This window comes from Bombina bombina, chromosome 1 (assembly GCF_027579735.1).
Source record: "Bombina bombina isolate aBomBom1 chromosome 1, aBomBom1.pri, whole genome shotgun sequence".
Classification (NCBI taxonomy): domain Eukaryota; kingdom Metazoa; phylum Chordata; class Amphibia; order Anura; family Bombinatoridae; genus Bombina; species Bombina bombina.
Window position 1 is genome coordinate 455,851,585 of NC_069499.1, and position 15,705 is coordinate 455,867,289.

The following is a 15,705-nucleotide window of genomic DNA, read 5'->3' on the forward strand; positions in this document are numbered from 1 at the left end:
TGTTTTGGTACGTGCAGATATAGGTAGTAGAAAGACTAGTGTACAAACCCCAATAGGATCTAATAGAACTGGATGCTATCCCTGTTTGCATTGTAGTCATTGCAGCTCTATTATTAAGGGTGAGAATTTTTTACATCCTATAAATGGGACAAAATATCAAATAAAGGATTACTTGACCTGTAGAAGTACATATGCAATATATATAATTAAATGTGCTTGTGCTAGGATTTATGTTGGTGAAACGAGTAGGAAGGTGAGGGAAAGAATGACTGAACACAAATCGAATATTAGGACTAACAACAAAGATGCCCCCCTTTCCTATCACTTCCTCTCCATGGGACATAATATTAGCCAATTACGGTTTCAAGTAATAGAACATGTTGCTAGGCCCAGGAGGGGAGGTGATAGGGAACTTATATTAAAAAGAAGAGAAATGTTTTGGATAAGAAAATTGAATGCTTTATAACCCAAAGGTCTTAATAAAGACTTTGGTTACTGTTCCTTTAAGTTAAACCTGTTTAATATCAATCTTGCATGATTCTGAAATTTAATTTTGTATAGATTTTGTATAGGTTTGTTCTATTTTAATATGATTTTAAAGTAAATGTGTTTTTAAAAATACACATGTGATATACACAAAAAATTTTTTGTAAAAAATACACAAGATGGCAGTGTTGATTAAGCTGACAATTGTTTGTTGGGTATAAAAGGCACACCTGTACATAGGTATTTTGACATGACTTAGAACCAATTGCTGGTTTGAAATGTTGTTGTTTTTTGTATGGACCCTGCATAAAACAATAAAGGTCTTTTAAACTATGACTTGGAGGCTGGAAATCCGTTTGAATTTTGGAATGTGATATTGGGACCTGGCTAATCCCCTTTTTTCTGTGCCCCAAGATATTTTGTGAGAGGTGCTGACTTCATTCAAAAATTATTTTCATTTAATCTGGTGATATTCAATTTATTGGCAAGCATCTTACCGGGTTTGTTAGCATGGATAAAATATTGTGTATCAATAAGTCATATTGATTTGGTAGCTTCTCCGGGTTAACAAGTTGTCTAAGGATGATTTTTTGGAGTTAAAAGTTTGGAGTGGAGTATAATCACAGGTATGATTATGTTTAAATTGTAATTGTATAATTTCCTCCTTAAGTTTGTTAATTTGAAGCTGTGATTCTTCTGGGTTTTTTGGCTAGATTCTTTGATCAGGATACCTCGTGTGAAAGCGTTAAGAGCTCCTCAAACAATTTTTTTTTTTACTGTGTTACAGTTAATCTCTAGGAATTTATTGATTGCTGTCTTTAGAGTTTGTGTGAATGGTTTACCTCTTTGTAATGTGGGGTTTAGGGTCCAACTCTTATTTCTAGAAGGGTCTATCAAGCCCGTCAGGCTAGTCGCTACTATATTGTGGTCAGACCAGGTAATTTTAGAGGCCACCACAAGGGGAGAGAGAATCTGACTAATTAGGATATGGTCTATTCGCAAATACACATTATGCACTGCGGAATAGTAGGTATTGTTTTAGCATTATGAGCTCTCCAACTGTCAATCAAATTGTGGTCGAGTAAAAAAATAATTCAGTATTTTTTTAGATTTGCGGGTTTGAGAGGAAAGATGGGATAGTGATCTATCTAATTATGAATCCACTACTAGATTAAAATCACCCCCTAAAATTAAGCGATATTGTTTCCAATTTGTTAGAAGTTTGCTAATCTTAGTTAGGAAAGAGGCCTGGTCTTAATTTGGGGTGTATATATTTCCGATTATAATGGGGGTATCATGAATTTTACCTATTTCTATAATATAGCGTCCCATTTTATCAATAACAGTCTTGTCCTCTTTGAAATTGAGACTAGAGTGGATAAGAATGGAAACTCCACACTTCTTTTTTTGGCAAGTAGCGTGAAATTGCGTAGTGTAAGTTGTGTGCCAGTATTTGGGCATTTTTGTTTTAGTAAAGTAAATCTCTTGCATGAGGACTATATGTGTATTTAGGGATTTGTATGTGGATATGGCCTTGTGTCTTTTTATGTTAGAATGTAGTGTTGAGAAACAACATTTATCAACATTTTTAAGATTAAGGGAGAGTACAGAAGAAGAGAAGGGAGAGGGATGGGAAAGAGATGTTGGTTAAGACACCTCTAGACTCACCCATACCTTCAAGGCTGGACCTTACCCTCTGCATTAGGCTGTAATATTCAGATACATAGAACATAAATAGTAGAGAGGACATCTTGAACATTGAGTTATGTGATCTTGACCTGGTAAAAGAACAAATGAAATCAAAACAAACAAATAACTTTAACTATATAACATTACAGTTAACCAGAAACAAACTAGAAGTTCAGGTACAACAAAGTACAACCATGGGATATTGAAGTAGTACCCATGGTGTAGGCTGGTATTAGTGGACTCAACGAGAGGGAAAGGCAAAGGGAGAGGAACATAGATGAAAAACCATATATCAATAATCTTGTGTTAGTGAGGAAGGTAGGTAGTCACATAGATTGTCAATCATAAGAAAATTTTCCCAAAAACAAGAAACAAGCCTACTCAAGGCATAGGTAATGGAGTTCAGTATAGTGCCTGAATTAGTCAGGTAGGACTATCAAGCTCTTGCCTGGGCCTTTTGTTCTTACCATTTCTTCCAACTGGTGTCCAGTCATAGGTTATACCTTTGCACTGTGGTTTAGGAGAATGAGTAGTATTCTTGGTTACCTTCTCAAGTTGCACTTTTTCTAGGATGAATTGTCCTCCTTTTAAAGAAGAGCAGAAGTAGGCTTAAATGGAAAAGCTCCATCTATATTTAATTTGGGCTTTGATCAAAACTGAGATTATAGGTTTAAGCTCTCGCCTCCTCCTGAGGGTGGTGAGTGAAAGATCTGTAAATAATTGCAAGGTATGTCCTTCAAATGTCACTTAAGGTAATCTTCTCAACGCTTGCATAATCTGACCCTTGATGTGATAGTAATGCAATTTAGTGATCACATCCCTGGAAGCTGACGATGTTGGAGGTTTAGCGAGGGCCCTATGAACCCTGTCCATTAGGAATTAAAGCATTCTTTAACAGCTTGTGTATGTCCCTTCATTGTGGCCATAAAGGATGTACAAGCTCTCAAGTTAGTGTATTTCCTTAACAGGTTAAAGCTTTTTTTATTAGCAGGCTCCTGAATAAGTATGTCAGGGAAGGGGCCCGTTGAGTCTGCTCTTGTGTGGTGGAGTTATTCGCACATATCAGAAGGGGTTAATGATCCAAACATTCCTTATGAAGGGGCAACATGAATGAAAAAAGGTTCAGATTTTGAGGCTTTTGATGAGGCTTTCTCACGGTATCCCTGTTCTGCAGCTAAAACCCAGAGCAGGGGTAAGAAGAGGGTATATTGCAAAGTCCTCCAAATCCTGTCTAACACCTATCCATGTAAATTGATTCAACAGCATGTAAAAATGAAGTGAGCTTCTCTGCATATAACCATCCCTAAGTGTATAGGCAATGATCATAGATATATGCACAGTTTCCTGTTAGAAATAATTAAATTACTGCCACCAATCCCCTATTTGGGCTCAGTAGAGATAAAGTAATTGCAACCGTTATCTATGATGGCATACTTGTTATGGGAAGTTTGCACTGTGTTGCAGATCAGTTTAGTTTAGCCTTGTGATGCTTTAATCAAGTGTATAATAAAGTTGACTGCAAACCTACATATATATGTAAACTTGATGAAGTTCAGATTCAATTCCCTGATGAACTGTGTAAGGAGAAAGGGGTTTCCTGCTCCAGGAAGGCCGCTGCTTCTAAATAATGTCAATGGTGGTTTCCCGCCATCAAGATTAGCTAGCCTCTGCTAATGCGATCTGCGTCCTCCCTCACCTGCAGGAGATATTGCAGATTAAGGTCACAGATGGTGAGTCCCTGTGGTATCCCTTAATGGCTGGCTGGTGGAAGATGAAAAGCGCCTGATCTGTACAGCAGGGTAGAGAAAATGGCAGACTCAGAAAATGCTAATGCCTTAGAACAATTAAGAATGGAAAATTAAATGGTGGCCTAAAGACTTTCTTGGACTCCCTTGCAGGTAAATGAAGTGTGCCTGTCCAAAAGTTATGATAATAGAATAAAGTCAGGACTTTCTTTAGCTTAGAATTCTAGAGCCATCAAAGCTGGGGTGGATTCTCTTACCCCCCTTCTAACCAGGATGGGCTGGCTTAGGACCTGCACTGTTTTTTTCTTCTTTTTCTTTTAAAACTGTAATTTCAAAGTGTACCTCTGTATATTTTTCTGTATTTTACTAATGTGACCATTTTTGCCATAATAAAGATTTATTATTATGGTTTTGTCTTTTGTCTTAACATTTTAATTCACGTTACCAAAGAGACTGGTATTAATAGTACTGTATTTTTTTGACAAATTTTTGCCAAATTATGCTTTGGGATTTTTAATCTGTTAGTCATTTAGTTATTTTTTCCTTACGATTTCCAATATAATAATTTTAAGATGGTGCCAGAATTTATTTAACTGCAGAAAGTGGGTGGTGATAAAAGTTTTTTTTGTATTTTCTTTAGCTATAATAGTTTAGAGAGTGTTTTGTTTATACTTTTACTCTTCACATCTCAGTCACAGTCTGATCAGGAGAGGTGTTCTTGACAATCATAATGCAGGTTCCCCACCATGTTGTTACTTGCAGGGCTAGGGCTATACTCTCGGGTGGGTTCCCACAAGTATTGCTAACCCTCAGGGAGTGTATAATGTGTAGGAACTGGCAATGTTGGTGCCAGGTGTAATACAATGTGTTATATCTCTGGGATTTTATTTTGTATTAATTGGTCAATCCCACTCCATGATAAAGTTAAAGTGCTATCAGGTTGTGTATATCTTCATTATGTTGGTCTCTTAATGCTAATATATTATCTGGGTCTTGCATTGATTTACCTTATGTTTAATTTATTTTGGGTTTATGCATTTACAATTGTACTTTTTTTTTTAAACTGTCTATTTAAATATTGTGTTACTTTGTAGCATATCCACTATTCTGTAGTCCTGTTGTGTGAGGACCAGTGCTGCTAGAGTTATGAAACCAAAGCTACTAACAAAACAAGCTTTAAAGGAATAGTCTAGTTGAAATTAAACTTTCATGATTCAGATATTTTTAAGCAACTTTCTTATTTACTCCTATTATAATTTTTTCTTTGTTCTCTTGGTATCTTTATCTGAAAAAGCAAGAATGTAAGCATAGGAGCCGGCCCATTTTTGGTTTAGCACCTGGGTAGTGCTTGCTGATTGGTGTCTAAATGTAGCCAATAATCAGCAAGCGCTACCCAGGTGCTAAAACAAAAATGGGCTAGCTCCTAAGCTTACATTCAAATAAAGAGAACGAATAAAAATTGACAATAGGAGTAAATTAGAAAGTTGCTTAAAATTGCATGCTCTATCTGAATCATGAAAGTTTAATTTTGAATAGACGATTCCTTTAAGTTTTCATTTTTTTCATGGTTTTTCTAGTTTACAGAAGTAACCCAGATTACACACATTTACAGAAGCTGAAACTCTGAGTGTGACTGCTGATATCTACTGCCTATTGGCTAGATTACGAGTTTTGCGTTATGAGGGGTGCGGTACTAACTTGCAAGTTATTGTCACCGCTCACTTACCTACAGCGCTGGTATTACAGAATTTAAAAAAAACGCGTTATCAGGCAAGAAGTGAGCGTAAAGCAAAATTGAGCTACATACTGCACTCCAATACCAGCGCTGCTGAAAGCTGCGGTGAGCTGGTTTTACGTGCTCATGCACGATTTCCCCATAGACATCAATGGGGAGAGCTGGCTGAAAAAAAGCCTAACACCTGCAATAAAGCAGCATAAAGCTCCCCGACATCGCCGACACCTACATTATACTTATTAACCACTAATCTGCTGCCCCCAACATCGCCGACACCTACATTATATTTATTAACCCCTAATCTCCCGTCCCCAATGTCGCCGTAACCTACCTACACTTATTAACCCCTAATCTGCCGTCCCCAATGTCGCCACCACTATAATAACTATATTAACCCCTAAACCGCCGTACTCCCGATCGCAAACACTAGTTAAATATTATTAACCCCTAATCTGCTGCCCCTAACATCGCCGCAACCTACCTACATTTATTAACCCCTAATCTTCCGCCCCCAATGTTGCCGCCACTATACTAAACGTATTAACCCCTAAACCTGTCTAACCCTAACACCCCCTAACTTAAATATAATTAAAATAAATCTAAATAAAACCTACTTTCATTACCTAAATAATTCCTATTTAAAACTAAATACTTACCTGTAAAATAAATTTGTATTTATTTTAACTAGGTAGAAACGTTACTAAATAGTTATTAACTATTTACTAACTACCTAGCTAAAATAAATACAAATTTACCTGTAAAATAAAACCTAACCTGTCTTACACTAACACCTAACCTTACACTACAATTAAATCAATTACATAAATTAAATACAATTACCTAAATTACAAAAACAAACAAACACTAAATTACACAAAATAAAAAAAGAAATGATCAGATATTTAAACTAATTACACTTAATCTAATAGCCCTATCAAAATAAAAAAGAGCCATAAAAAAAAAAAAACCTAGCCTAAACTAAACTACCAATAGCCCTTAAAAGGGCCTTTTGCGGGGCATTGCCCCAAAGAAATCAGCTCTTTTACCTGTAAAAAAAATACAAACAACTCCCCAACAGTAAAACCCACCACCCACACAACCAACCCCCCCAAATACAATCCTAACTAAAAAAACCTAAGTTCCCCATTGCCCTGAAAAGGGCATTGGATGGGCATTGCTCTTAAAAGGGCATTTAGCTCTTTTTCAAGTGCCCATACCCCTAATCTAAAAATAAAACCCACTCAATAAACCCTTAAAAAAGCCTAACACTAACCCCCGAAGATCCACTTATAGTTTTTGAAGATCGGACATCCATCCTCAACGAAGTGGCAGAAGTCCTCATTAAAGCCGGCAGAAGTCTTCATCTAAGCGGCCGAAGTCTTCATCCAGACGGCATCTTCTATCTTCATCCATCCGGCGCGGAGCGGCTCCATCTTCAAGACATCCGGCGCGGAGCATGCTCTTCAATCGAAGTCTTCTTGCAGAATGAAGGTTCCTTTAAATGACGTCATCCAAGATGGCGTCCCTTGAATTCTATCAGCCAATCGGAATTAAAGGTGAAAAAATCATATTGGCTGATTGGATCAGCCAATAGGATTGGAGCTCAATCCTATTGGCTGATTGCATCAGCCAATAGGATTTTTTCACCCTTAATTCCGATTGGCTGATAAAATTCTATCAGCCAATCAGAATTCAAGGGACTCCATCTTGGATGACGTAATTTAAAGGAACCTTCATTCTGCAAGAAGACTTCGATTGAAGAGGATGCGCGGCACCGGATGTCTTGAAGATGGAGCCGCTCCGCCCGCCGGATGGAAGATAGAAGATGCCGTCTGGATGAAGACTTCTGCGGGCTTGGATGAAAACTTCGACCGCTTGGATGAAGACTTCTGCCGGCTTTGATGAGGACTTCTGCCGCTTCGTTGAGGATTGATGTCGGGTCTTCTATAAGTGGATCTTCGGGGTTAGTGTTAGGCTTTTTTAAGGGTTTATTGGGTGGGTTTTAGTTTTAGATTAGGGGTTTGGGCACTTTTCAGGGCAATGGGGAGCTTAGGTTTTTTTAGTTAGGATTTTATTTGGGGGGTTGGTTGTGTGGGTGGTGGGTTTTACTGTTGGGGGGTTGTTTGTATTTTTTTTTACAGGTAAAAGAGCTGATTTATTTGGGGCAATGCCCCGCAAAAGGCCCTTTTAAGGGCTATTGGTAGTTTAGTTTAGGCTAGGTTTTTTTTATTTTGTGGGGGGTCTTTTTTATTTTGATAGGGCTATTAGATTAGGTGTAATTAGTTTAAATATCTGATAATTTCTTTTTTATTTTGTGTAATTTAGTGTTTATTATTTTTGTAATTTAGTTAATTGTATTTAATTTATGTAATTGATTTAATTGTAGTGTAAGGTTAGGTGTTAGTATAAGACAGGTTAGGTTTTATTTTACAGGTAAATTTGTATTTATTTTAGCTAGGTAGTTAGTAAATAGTTAATAACTATTTACTAACTAGTCTACCTAGTTAAAATAAATACAAACTTGCCTGTAAAATAAAAATAAACCCTAAGCTAGCTACAATGTAACTATTAGTTATATTGTAGCTAGCTTAGGGTTTATTTTACAGGTAAGTATTTAGTTTTAAATAGGAATTAATTAGGTAATGATAGTAGGTTTTATTTAGATTTATTTTAATTATATTTAAGTTAGGGGGTGTTAGGATTAGACTTAGGTTTAGGGGTTAATAAATTTAGTATAGTGGCGGCGACGTTGGGGGCGACAGATTAGGGGTTAATAAATGTAGGTAGGTGGCGGCGATGTTAGGGGTGGCAGATTAGGGGTTAATAATTGTTACGGTTACCCTTAGTCTCGCTGAGAGATGGACCGCTTAGTAGCCTGGATCCCTATTGCTAAAGAGGGGAGAAGCTGCTTTCCATAGTATTCTATATGAGTCTCGCAAATATAGAATAATCTCCCTTAGCTGCAGTACAGCTAGGATACCCTTCTGCCCACAAAAACGAGTCAACGCTGCGATTGAGGGTCAAACAAGAACTCAGGACTGGGATGCCCAGCCTGCTTTTTATTAAGGTTACATGCACACAGGGCACTCCCAGGGGGAGAGGGGGGGAAGCACAAAATCCCCCATCACACATTTAGATAGAGAGCACTGTCCTTTGACAGGCCACAATAGGATTACAGTACTTAAGATAACAAGTTTACAAGTTCATCTTATCAATTAGCAGTCTGGCTCCAGAGGTGATTAGACAATAGTTTCTAAAAGCTGAAAAAAAGAGTTAACTCTTTATGAAATGATACTTGTTACGGTTTTCTTGGAGCCCTTCTTAGGCGCTGGCTTGCTGGTTCAGGCATTGCTGCTGGGAAATAAGCTCTTCACAACAAAATAACTAATGCTTCTGTAACAGTGCTCCCTTTCTGTGGAACACTCTGGCAGACACGGTCTGACCCCTTTTCGGGGCAGACTAAGGCTGTCCAGACCGCTGGTTATGCGGGGCTGAGGTCGGTTTGTCTGGACAACCCGTCGGCGTTGCCATTCTGTTTCCCAGGTCTGTAAGTAATGGTGAAATTGAAGGGTTGCAACGATAAGCTCCAACGTAATAGCCTGCCGTTATCTCCAGAGACCCGGTTCAGCCACACCAACGGGTTATGGTCGGTGACCAGAGTGAACTCCTGACCATATAAATAGGGAGTCAATTTCTTTAATGCCCACACCAAAGCCAAACACTCCTTTTCGACCGCTGCATAGCTGACTTCGCGGGGCAGGAGCTTCCGGCTGATGTAGGCAACTGGATGCTCCCCTCCATCTTCGCCTACTTGGCTGAGGACGGCTCCCAGCCCGAACATGGAAGCATCTGTATGGACGATAAAACGTTTGTTAAGGGCTGGGGCCGCCAGGACAGGAGCGTTAATTAGAGCATTTTTGAGAGCCTGGAAAGCCGTTTCACAGTGGGGAGACCACAGGACCTGTCGAGGTAAGTTCTTCTTGGTCAAGTCAGTCAGGGGTTTGGCAAGTGTGCTGTAGTCTGGTACGAACCGTCTATAGTACCCTGCCGTGCCCAGGAAGGCTAGGACCTGAGTCTTAGTGATGGGGGTGGGCCAATTGGCGACAGCTTCTATTTTGGCCGGCTCTGGTCGCTGTTTTCCACACCCCACCCGGTGACCCAGGTACTGTACCTCGGCCATCCCAAAGTGGCATTTCTCTGGCTTCAGAGTCAGGCCAGCAGCCCGGATCTGATCCAGAACCATTCCCACATGAGCTAAGTGGTCCTCCCAGGACTCACTGTGGATCGCTATGTCGTCCAGGTAGGCGCAAGCAAAACTCTGGAAGCCATCCAGGAGCCTATCCACCAAGCGCTGGAATGTAGCTGGGGCATTCTTCATCCCAAACGGCATTACCCTAAACTGATATAAGCCGAATGGGGTGACGAATGCCGACTTGGGGATAGCCTCCGGGGCCAGGGGAATCTGCCAGTAACCTTTGCAGAGGTCAATAGTGGTCAGGTAATTTCCCCTGGCTATACGATCGAGTAGCTCGTCTACCCTGGGCATAGGGTAAGCGTCCGTCACGGTATTTTCATTGAGCCTCCGATAGTCTACGCAGAACCGGGTGGTCCCATCTTTCTTGGGCACCAAGACAACTGGGGAGGCCCAGGGACTATCGGAGGGCTCAATTACCCTGAGCTGGAGCATCTCATCGATCTCCTTCTTCATTCCTGTCCTAACTGCTTCGGGGATTCGGTACGGAGCCTGGCGCAAGGGAGCTTGTCCCGGAGTATCTACCTGGTGGGTGGTTAAAGTAGTGTACCCTGGCTTCGGGGAGAAGGTGAGGTGTTTGGACTGGAGGAGTTGGTTGAGCTGCTCCCTTTCAGTGGGGCTAAGTCGGTCCCCTATCTGAACCTGTGCCACTATACCTGTGGGGAGGCTCTTTTCTAATAGGTCTGGAATGGGTAAACTGTCGGGGTCTTCCTGAGGGGAACAACATACGGCCGTCACGTTCTCTGGTCGCTCAAAATATTCCTTGAGCATGTTTACATGGAATGTCTTTCTAAGATTGTTGTCGTGGCAGCTAGCTATCACATAAGTGGTGTCTCCCCTTTTCTCTACGATCTGGTAGGGACCCTGCCAGGACGCCTGCAATTTGTCTGTCTTCACCGGCTTAAGTACTAACACCTTTTGTCCTATGGTGAAGATTCTCTTTCGGGCCCCCCGATCGTACCATACTTTCTGTCTTCTCTGGGCCAACTGGAGATTAGCCCGCATGGATTTGGCTAATTGCTCCATTCGGTCCCTGAGTTCCAGCACGTATGGCACAATGGGGACACCGTCAGCCTCCATCTCTCCCTCCCAGTGCTCCCGGATCAGGTTTAGGGGTCCCCGTACCTTTCTTCCGTAGAGCAACTCGAAGGGAGAGAACCCTGTCGTTTCCTGGGGCACCTCCCGATAAGCAAATAGGAGGTGCGGCAGGAAGCGTTCCCAGTCTCGGTATTCCTGAGTGAACGTCTTGAGCATTTGCTTGAGGGTCCCATTGAACCTCTCACACAGCCCGTTCGTCTGGGGGTGGTATGGGGAGCTCAGGAGGGACTTAATTTTGCAAACCTGCCAGAGTTGTTGGGTCAATTCAGCCGTAAATTGGGTGCCTCGGTCGGATAGGATTTCTTTTGGAAATCCTACCCGGGAGAACACCTCTACTAGTGCATTCGCTACCGTATCCGCTTGTATGTTGGATAGGGCGACAGCCTCTGGGTACCTGGTAGCGTAGTCCACTACGGTAAGAATGTATCGCTTACCGGAGGGACTAGGGGTAGCCAGTGGTCCCACTAGGTCAATAGCAACCCGGCTGAAGGGTTCCTCTACAATGGGCATATTTACTAGCTGGGCTTTAGGGTGATCGCCTCGCCTTCCTACTCGTTGACACACATCGCAGGTGTTACAGTAAGTTCTAACGTCAGCGTGCACCCCTGGCCAAAAGAACGTGTGAGTAATGCGGTGTAGGGTACGGGTAACGGCTAGGTGGCCTGCTAAGGGGATGTCGTGGCCTATTTTGAGGATTTCTTGACGGTATTTGTGGGGCACTACCAGCTGTCGCCTACGCTGTCCCCTTTTCTCTGTCCAGCGGTATAGTTTCCCTTTTTCCCATAAGAATGTTTCGTTATCTGCCCCGCCCCCTCCGGTCTCTGCTCGTTCCCGGTACTTTTGTAAGGTCGGGTCAGTCTTAGACTCTGCCTCGAAAGCATCTGGGGTGTCCCAGGGTATGGGGCCTAACCTGTCAGGCAAGGTCGGGGTAGGTCTTACCTGTGTCTCCCGCACTGGTGAGAGCTCTCGCTCCGTCCGGGCTTGGGCCCGTGTAGTCACTGGGTCCGCCTCGTTGTTGCATACTGGAGCATAGGCAGAAGTCATGGGGCCCAAATCGTTGCCCAGTAGTACTTCGGCAGGTAAATTATCCATTAGGCCCACGTTCACAGCCCCCTTTCCCGCTCCCCAATCAAGATGTACTTTAGCTGTTGGAATTTTGTACACATCCCCCCCCGCCACTCTAACGGCCACAGTCTGTCCGGATCGCTTGTGCTCTGGCACCAAATGACTCTGTACCAGCGTGATAGTAGCCCCTGTGTCTCGCAATCCCTCGGTAGATCGCCCCTCGAGCCATACCCTCTGCCGATGGTGCTGGCGGTTATCTGAGGCAGCATATACAGGGTCTGCCTCGTGAAGCGGCCCCACATATCCCTCCATAGGGGCCTCTTGGTTAACACAGAGGGCCCGGGCCGGACGATAGGACCCAGAGGGGTAATTGTAATTCCTGGGTGTCTGGTGCGTATTAAGGGGGCAGCTAGCCATGAAATGCCCTGGTTGCTTGCATCGGTGGCAAGTCGGTCTGGGACGCTCAGAGCTGTTATTGGGTGGTCCTGAGTGTCGGACGGGCCCTGTGGGCACCGGGGCTCGGAATTCAGCACGAGGGGGTGCACGGTAAACCTCTCTGGGTTCGACCCGTGCTGGAGCTCGGTAGTTCATGGGTTCGTGAAGACGGGAGTCATAATGTTCATCGGCCAATTTGGCTGCTTCTTCTAAGGTAGAAGGCCGCCTGTCTCGCAGCCATTCCTTCCCTTGCTGTTCCATGCCATTATAAAAATGTTCTAAGAGAAACAATTGTAAAATTTCCTCCCCAGTCACCGCTTTACATCCGCTCAGCCAGTGATTTGCCGCTCTCCGCATTCGGTGCGCCCATTCCATATGGGTATCGTTAGGCTTCTTTTCCGTGCCCCGAAACTGTCGGCGATACGTGTCCGGAGTTACAGCGTACCGTCGCAACAGTGTCTCCTTAACTAGCTCATACTGTGTCACTTCCTCAGCACCCAGAGTACGAAAGGCTTCCAGGGCTCGCCCGGATAGTTTCCCAGACAATATCGTGGGCCACTCTCTGTTGGGAATCTGGTGCAGGGCACATTGCCTTTCGAAGTCCGCCAAATATTCATCAATCCCTGTCTCGCTCTCTAGGAAGGGTCGAAATGCCGCATAGGGTATCTTGGGCCTCCCAGCATTTTCGACAGGGATGATTACCTGCGGGGCTTCAGCATTGCGGTGTGCGTTCGCTAGGTTGAGTTCGTGGGCTCGAGTCTCTCGTATATCCTCGTCCGCCTCCGCCATCAACTGCTGTACCAATTCCATGGAGGGGTTCGGCCCGTATAATGAGAGCCTTTCCCGAACAATCCTGGTTTTTTCGTCACTAATCGTGGTCGGTGTTTCCGCCATTGTGAAGCTCTGATCCAGTTCGGTCAATTCTGCGATTAGCTCTCTCCTCGGCCGGTTGCTGGCGTACCCCCCTCTGCTTTCAAGTAAATCCTTTAGGGTTGTACGCTTCAATTTTTCGTAAGCGCTCTCCATCCGTTCTGTACCTCTCCTAGGAAATCCAGGAAAATCCCGCCGCTGCCGCCAAATGTTACGGTTACCCTTAGTCTCGCTGAGAGATGGACCGCTTAGTAGCCTGGATCCCTATTGCTAAAGAGGGGAGAAGCTGCTTTCCATAGTATTCTATATGAGTCTCGCAAATATAGAATAATCTCCCTTAGCTGCAGTACAGCTAGGATACCCTTCTGCCCACAAAAACGAGTCAACGCTGCGATTGAGGGTCAAACAAGAACTCAGGACTGGGATGCCCAGCCTGCTTTTTATTAAGGTTACATGCACACAGGGCACTCCCAGGGGGAGAGGGGGGGAAGCACAAAATCCCCCATCACACATTTAGATAGAGAGCACTGTCCTTTGACAGGCCACAATAGGATTACAGTACTTAAGATAACAAGTTTACAAGTTCATCTTATCAATTAGCAGTCTGGCTCCAGAGGTGATTAGACAATAGTTTCTAAAAGCTGAAAAAAAAGAGTTAACTCTTTATGAAATGATACTTGTTACGGTTTTCTTGGAGCCCTTCTTAGGCGCTGGCTTGCTGGTTCAGGCATTGCTGCTGGGAAATAAGCTCTTCACAACAAAATAACTAATGCTTCTGTAACAATAATATTTAACTAGTGTTTGTGATGTGGGAGTGCGGCGGTTTAGGGGTTAATAAGTTTATTATAGTGGAGGCGATATCCGGAGCGGCAGATTATGGTTTAATCATTTTATTTTAGTATTTGCGATGCGGGAGGGCCTCGGTTTAGGGGTTAATAGGTAGTTTATGGGTGTTAGTGTAGTTTTTAGCACTTTAGTTATGAGTTTTATGTTACAGCTTTGTAGCGTAAAACCCATAACTACTGACTTTCAGTTTACGGTATGGATCTTGACGGTATTGGCTGTACCGCTCACTTTTTGGGCTCCCAGGCAGACTCGTAATACCGGCGTAAAAGAAGTCCCATTGAAAAAAGACTTTTACCTTTATGCTGCTTTTTCACCCATAACGCAAAACTCCTAATCTAGTCGTATGTTACCCACTGCCCTTCTCTTCTGGGTATTGGCAGATCTGTTTTCTTTACCTAACCCTACCTGGATGATCCCTGGTTCCTTTTGTACTGTAACCTAATTTCCTATTTGCCTCAGCATTTTTTTTTCCTTCTAGAACTGTTTATACATATCACAGAGATATATGTGTATATACTTTATTTGATATAAGTAATTTTAACTATTTGAGGTTGTTTGTCACACCTGAATACACTGGATAGGATATTCTACATCTTTAATGGCATTTTGAAACAATTATGTGAAGTGTGAACAAATAGGTTTGGTATATCCCATCCATATATAAATATACCGTATCTGCAGGGTATTTACTTTGTATAAATGTTGCTTTCGACTAGATATTTCATGTCTGATCTGAGTTCTGTTGTTTGGGATATGTAAAGGAGTTTTTGGGTATACATTTGATGGTAGTTGTGATATTTTGAGAATTTAGCTTCTTATGGGTTTTACTCGCAACATCTGAGATCTGATTAAACACATTAACGTTAAAACAAAATTACAGAGTACCGTCCCTTTAACAGTAGATTGTAATTGGTAGGTATCTCTACCCCTTTATTTTTTGTGATATTGTCTTTTGTTTAACTCTCTGGATTTATTGTAATACTGGTGCAGCATATAGCAATTTTATATAATAATTAATGGTGCTGAAAAGTTTTTTCTTTGTTTCATGTGTTTCAAACAGAATGATGTCAGAACTCCTAGAATGACAAAACACGTCCACAAAATCTATTGGAACAATATGAAAATGCAAGATGCAGTGAAGTCTGTTCAACTTGCAATAAAGTCATCTCTACAAAACTCTGAAGGCAAGACCAGCAATAATGACTCAAGTAAGAGTTTGTAATTACCAAAGGTTGTATAAAAGTGTCATATTACCATAAAAAAGCTAGTTTTTCACTTATATGTAAATAAAAAAAGAATGATTGCTAGTCTTAGGTAAACTGTTAAATTTCAGCAAAATTCAATCAGCCATCCAAGAATCATAAGCTTTTGTGTAAAATACGTTCAGCATAGAATGACCAAGTGAACTGAAGCTACTTTGCAACTATAATGACATGAATTTGCCATATGCAATGGTACCTATAGAAAGCTCCCATGTCCTAGTG

General features: G+C 42.2%; 1 protein-coding gene across 1 annotated transcript in view; it reads left to right on the forward strand.

The window, feature by feature from the left end:
- The window catches only part of MAP3K20 (mitogen-activated protein kinase kinase kinase 20), a 543,230-nt gene that overhangs the window by 506,259 nt on the left and 21,266 nt on the right, over positions 1 to 15,705 (forward strand). Inside the window, exon 17 of the mRNA XM_053712840.1 lies at positions 15,282 to 15,429. Within this exon, the coding sequence (XP_053568815.1) occupies positions 15,282 to 15,429 (148 nt within the window). The remainder of the gene's footprint in view (positions 1 to 15,281; positions 15,430 to 15,705) is intronic.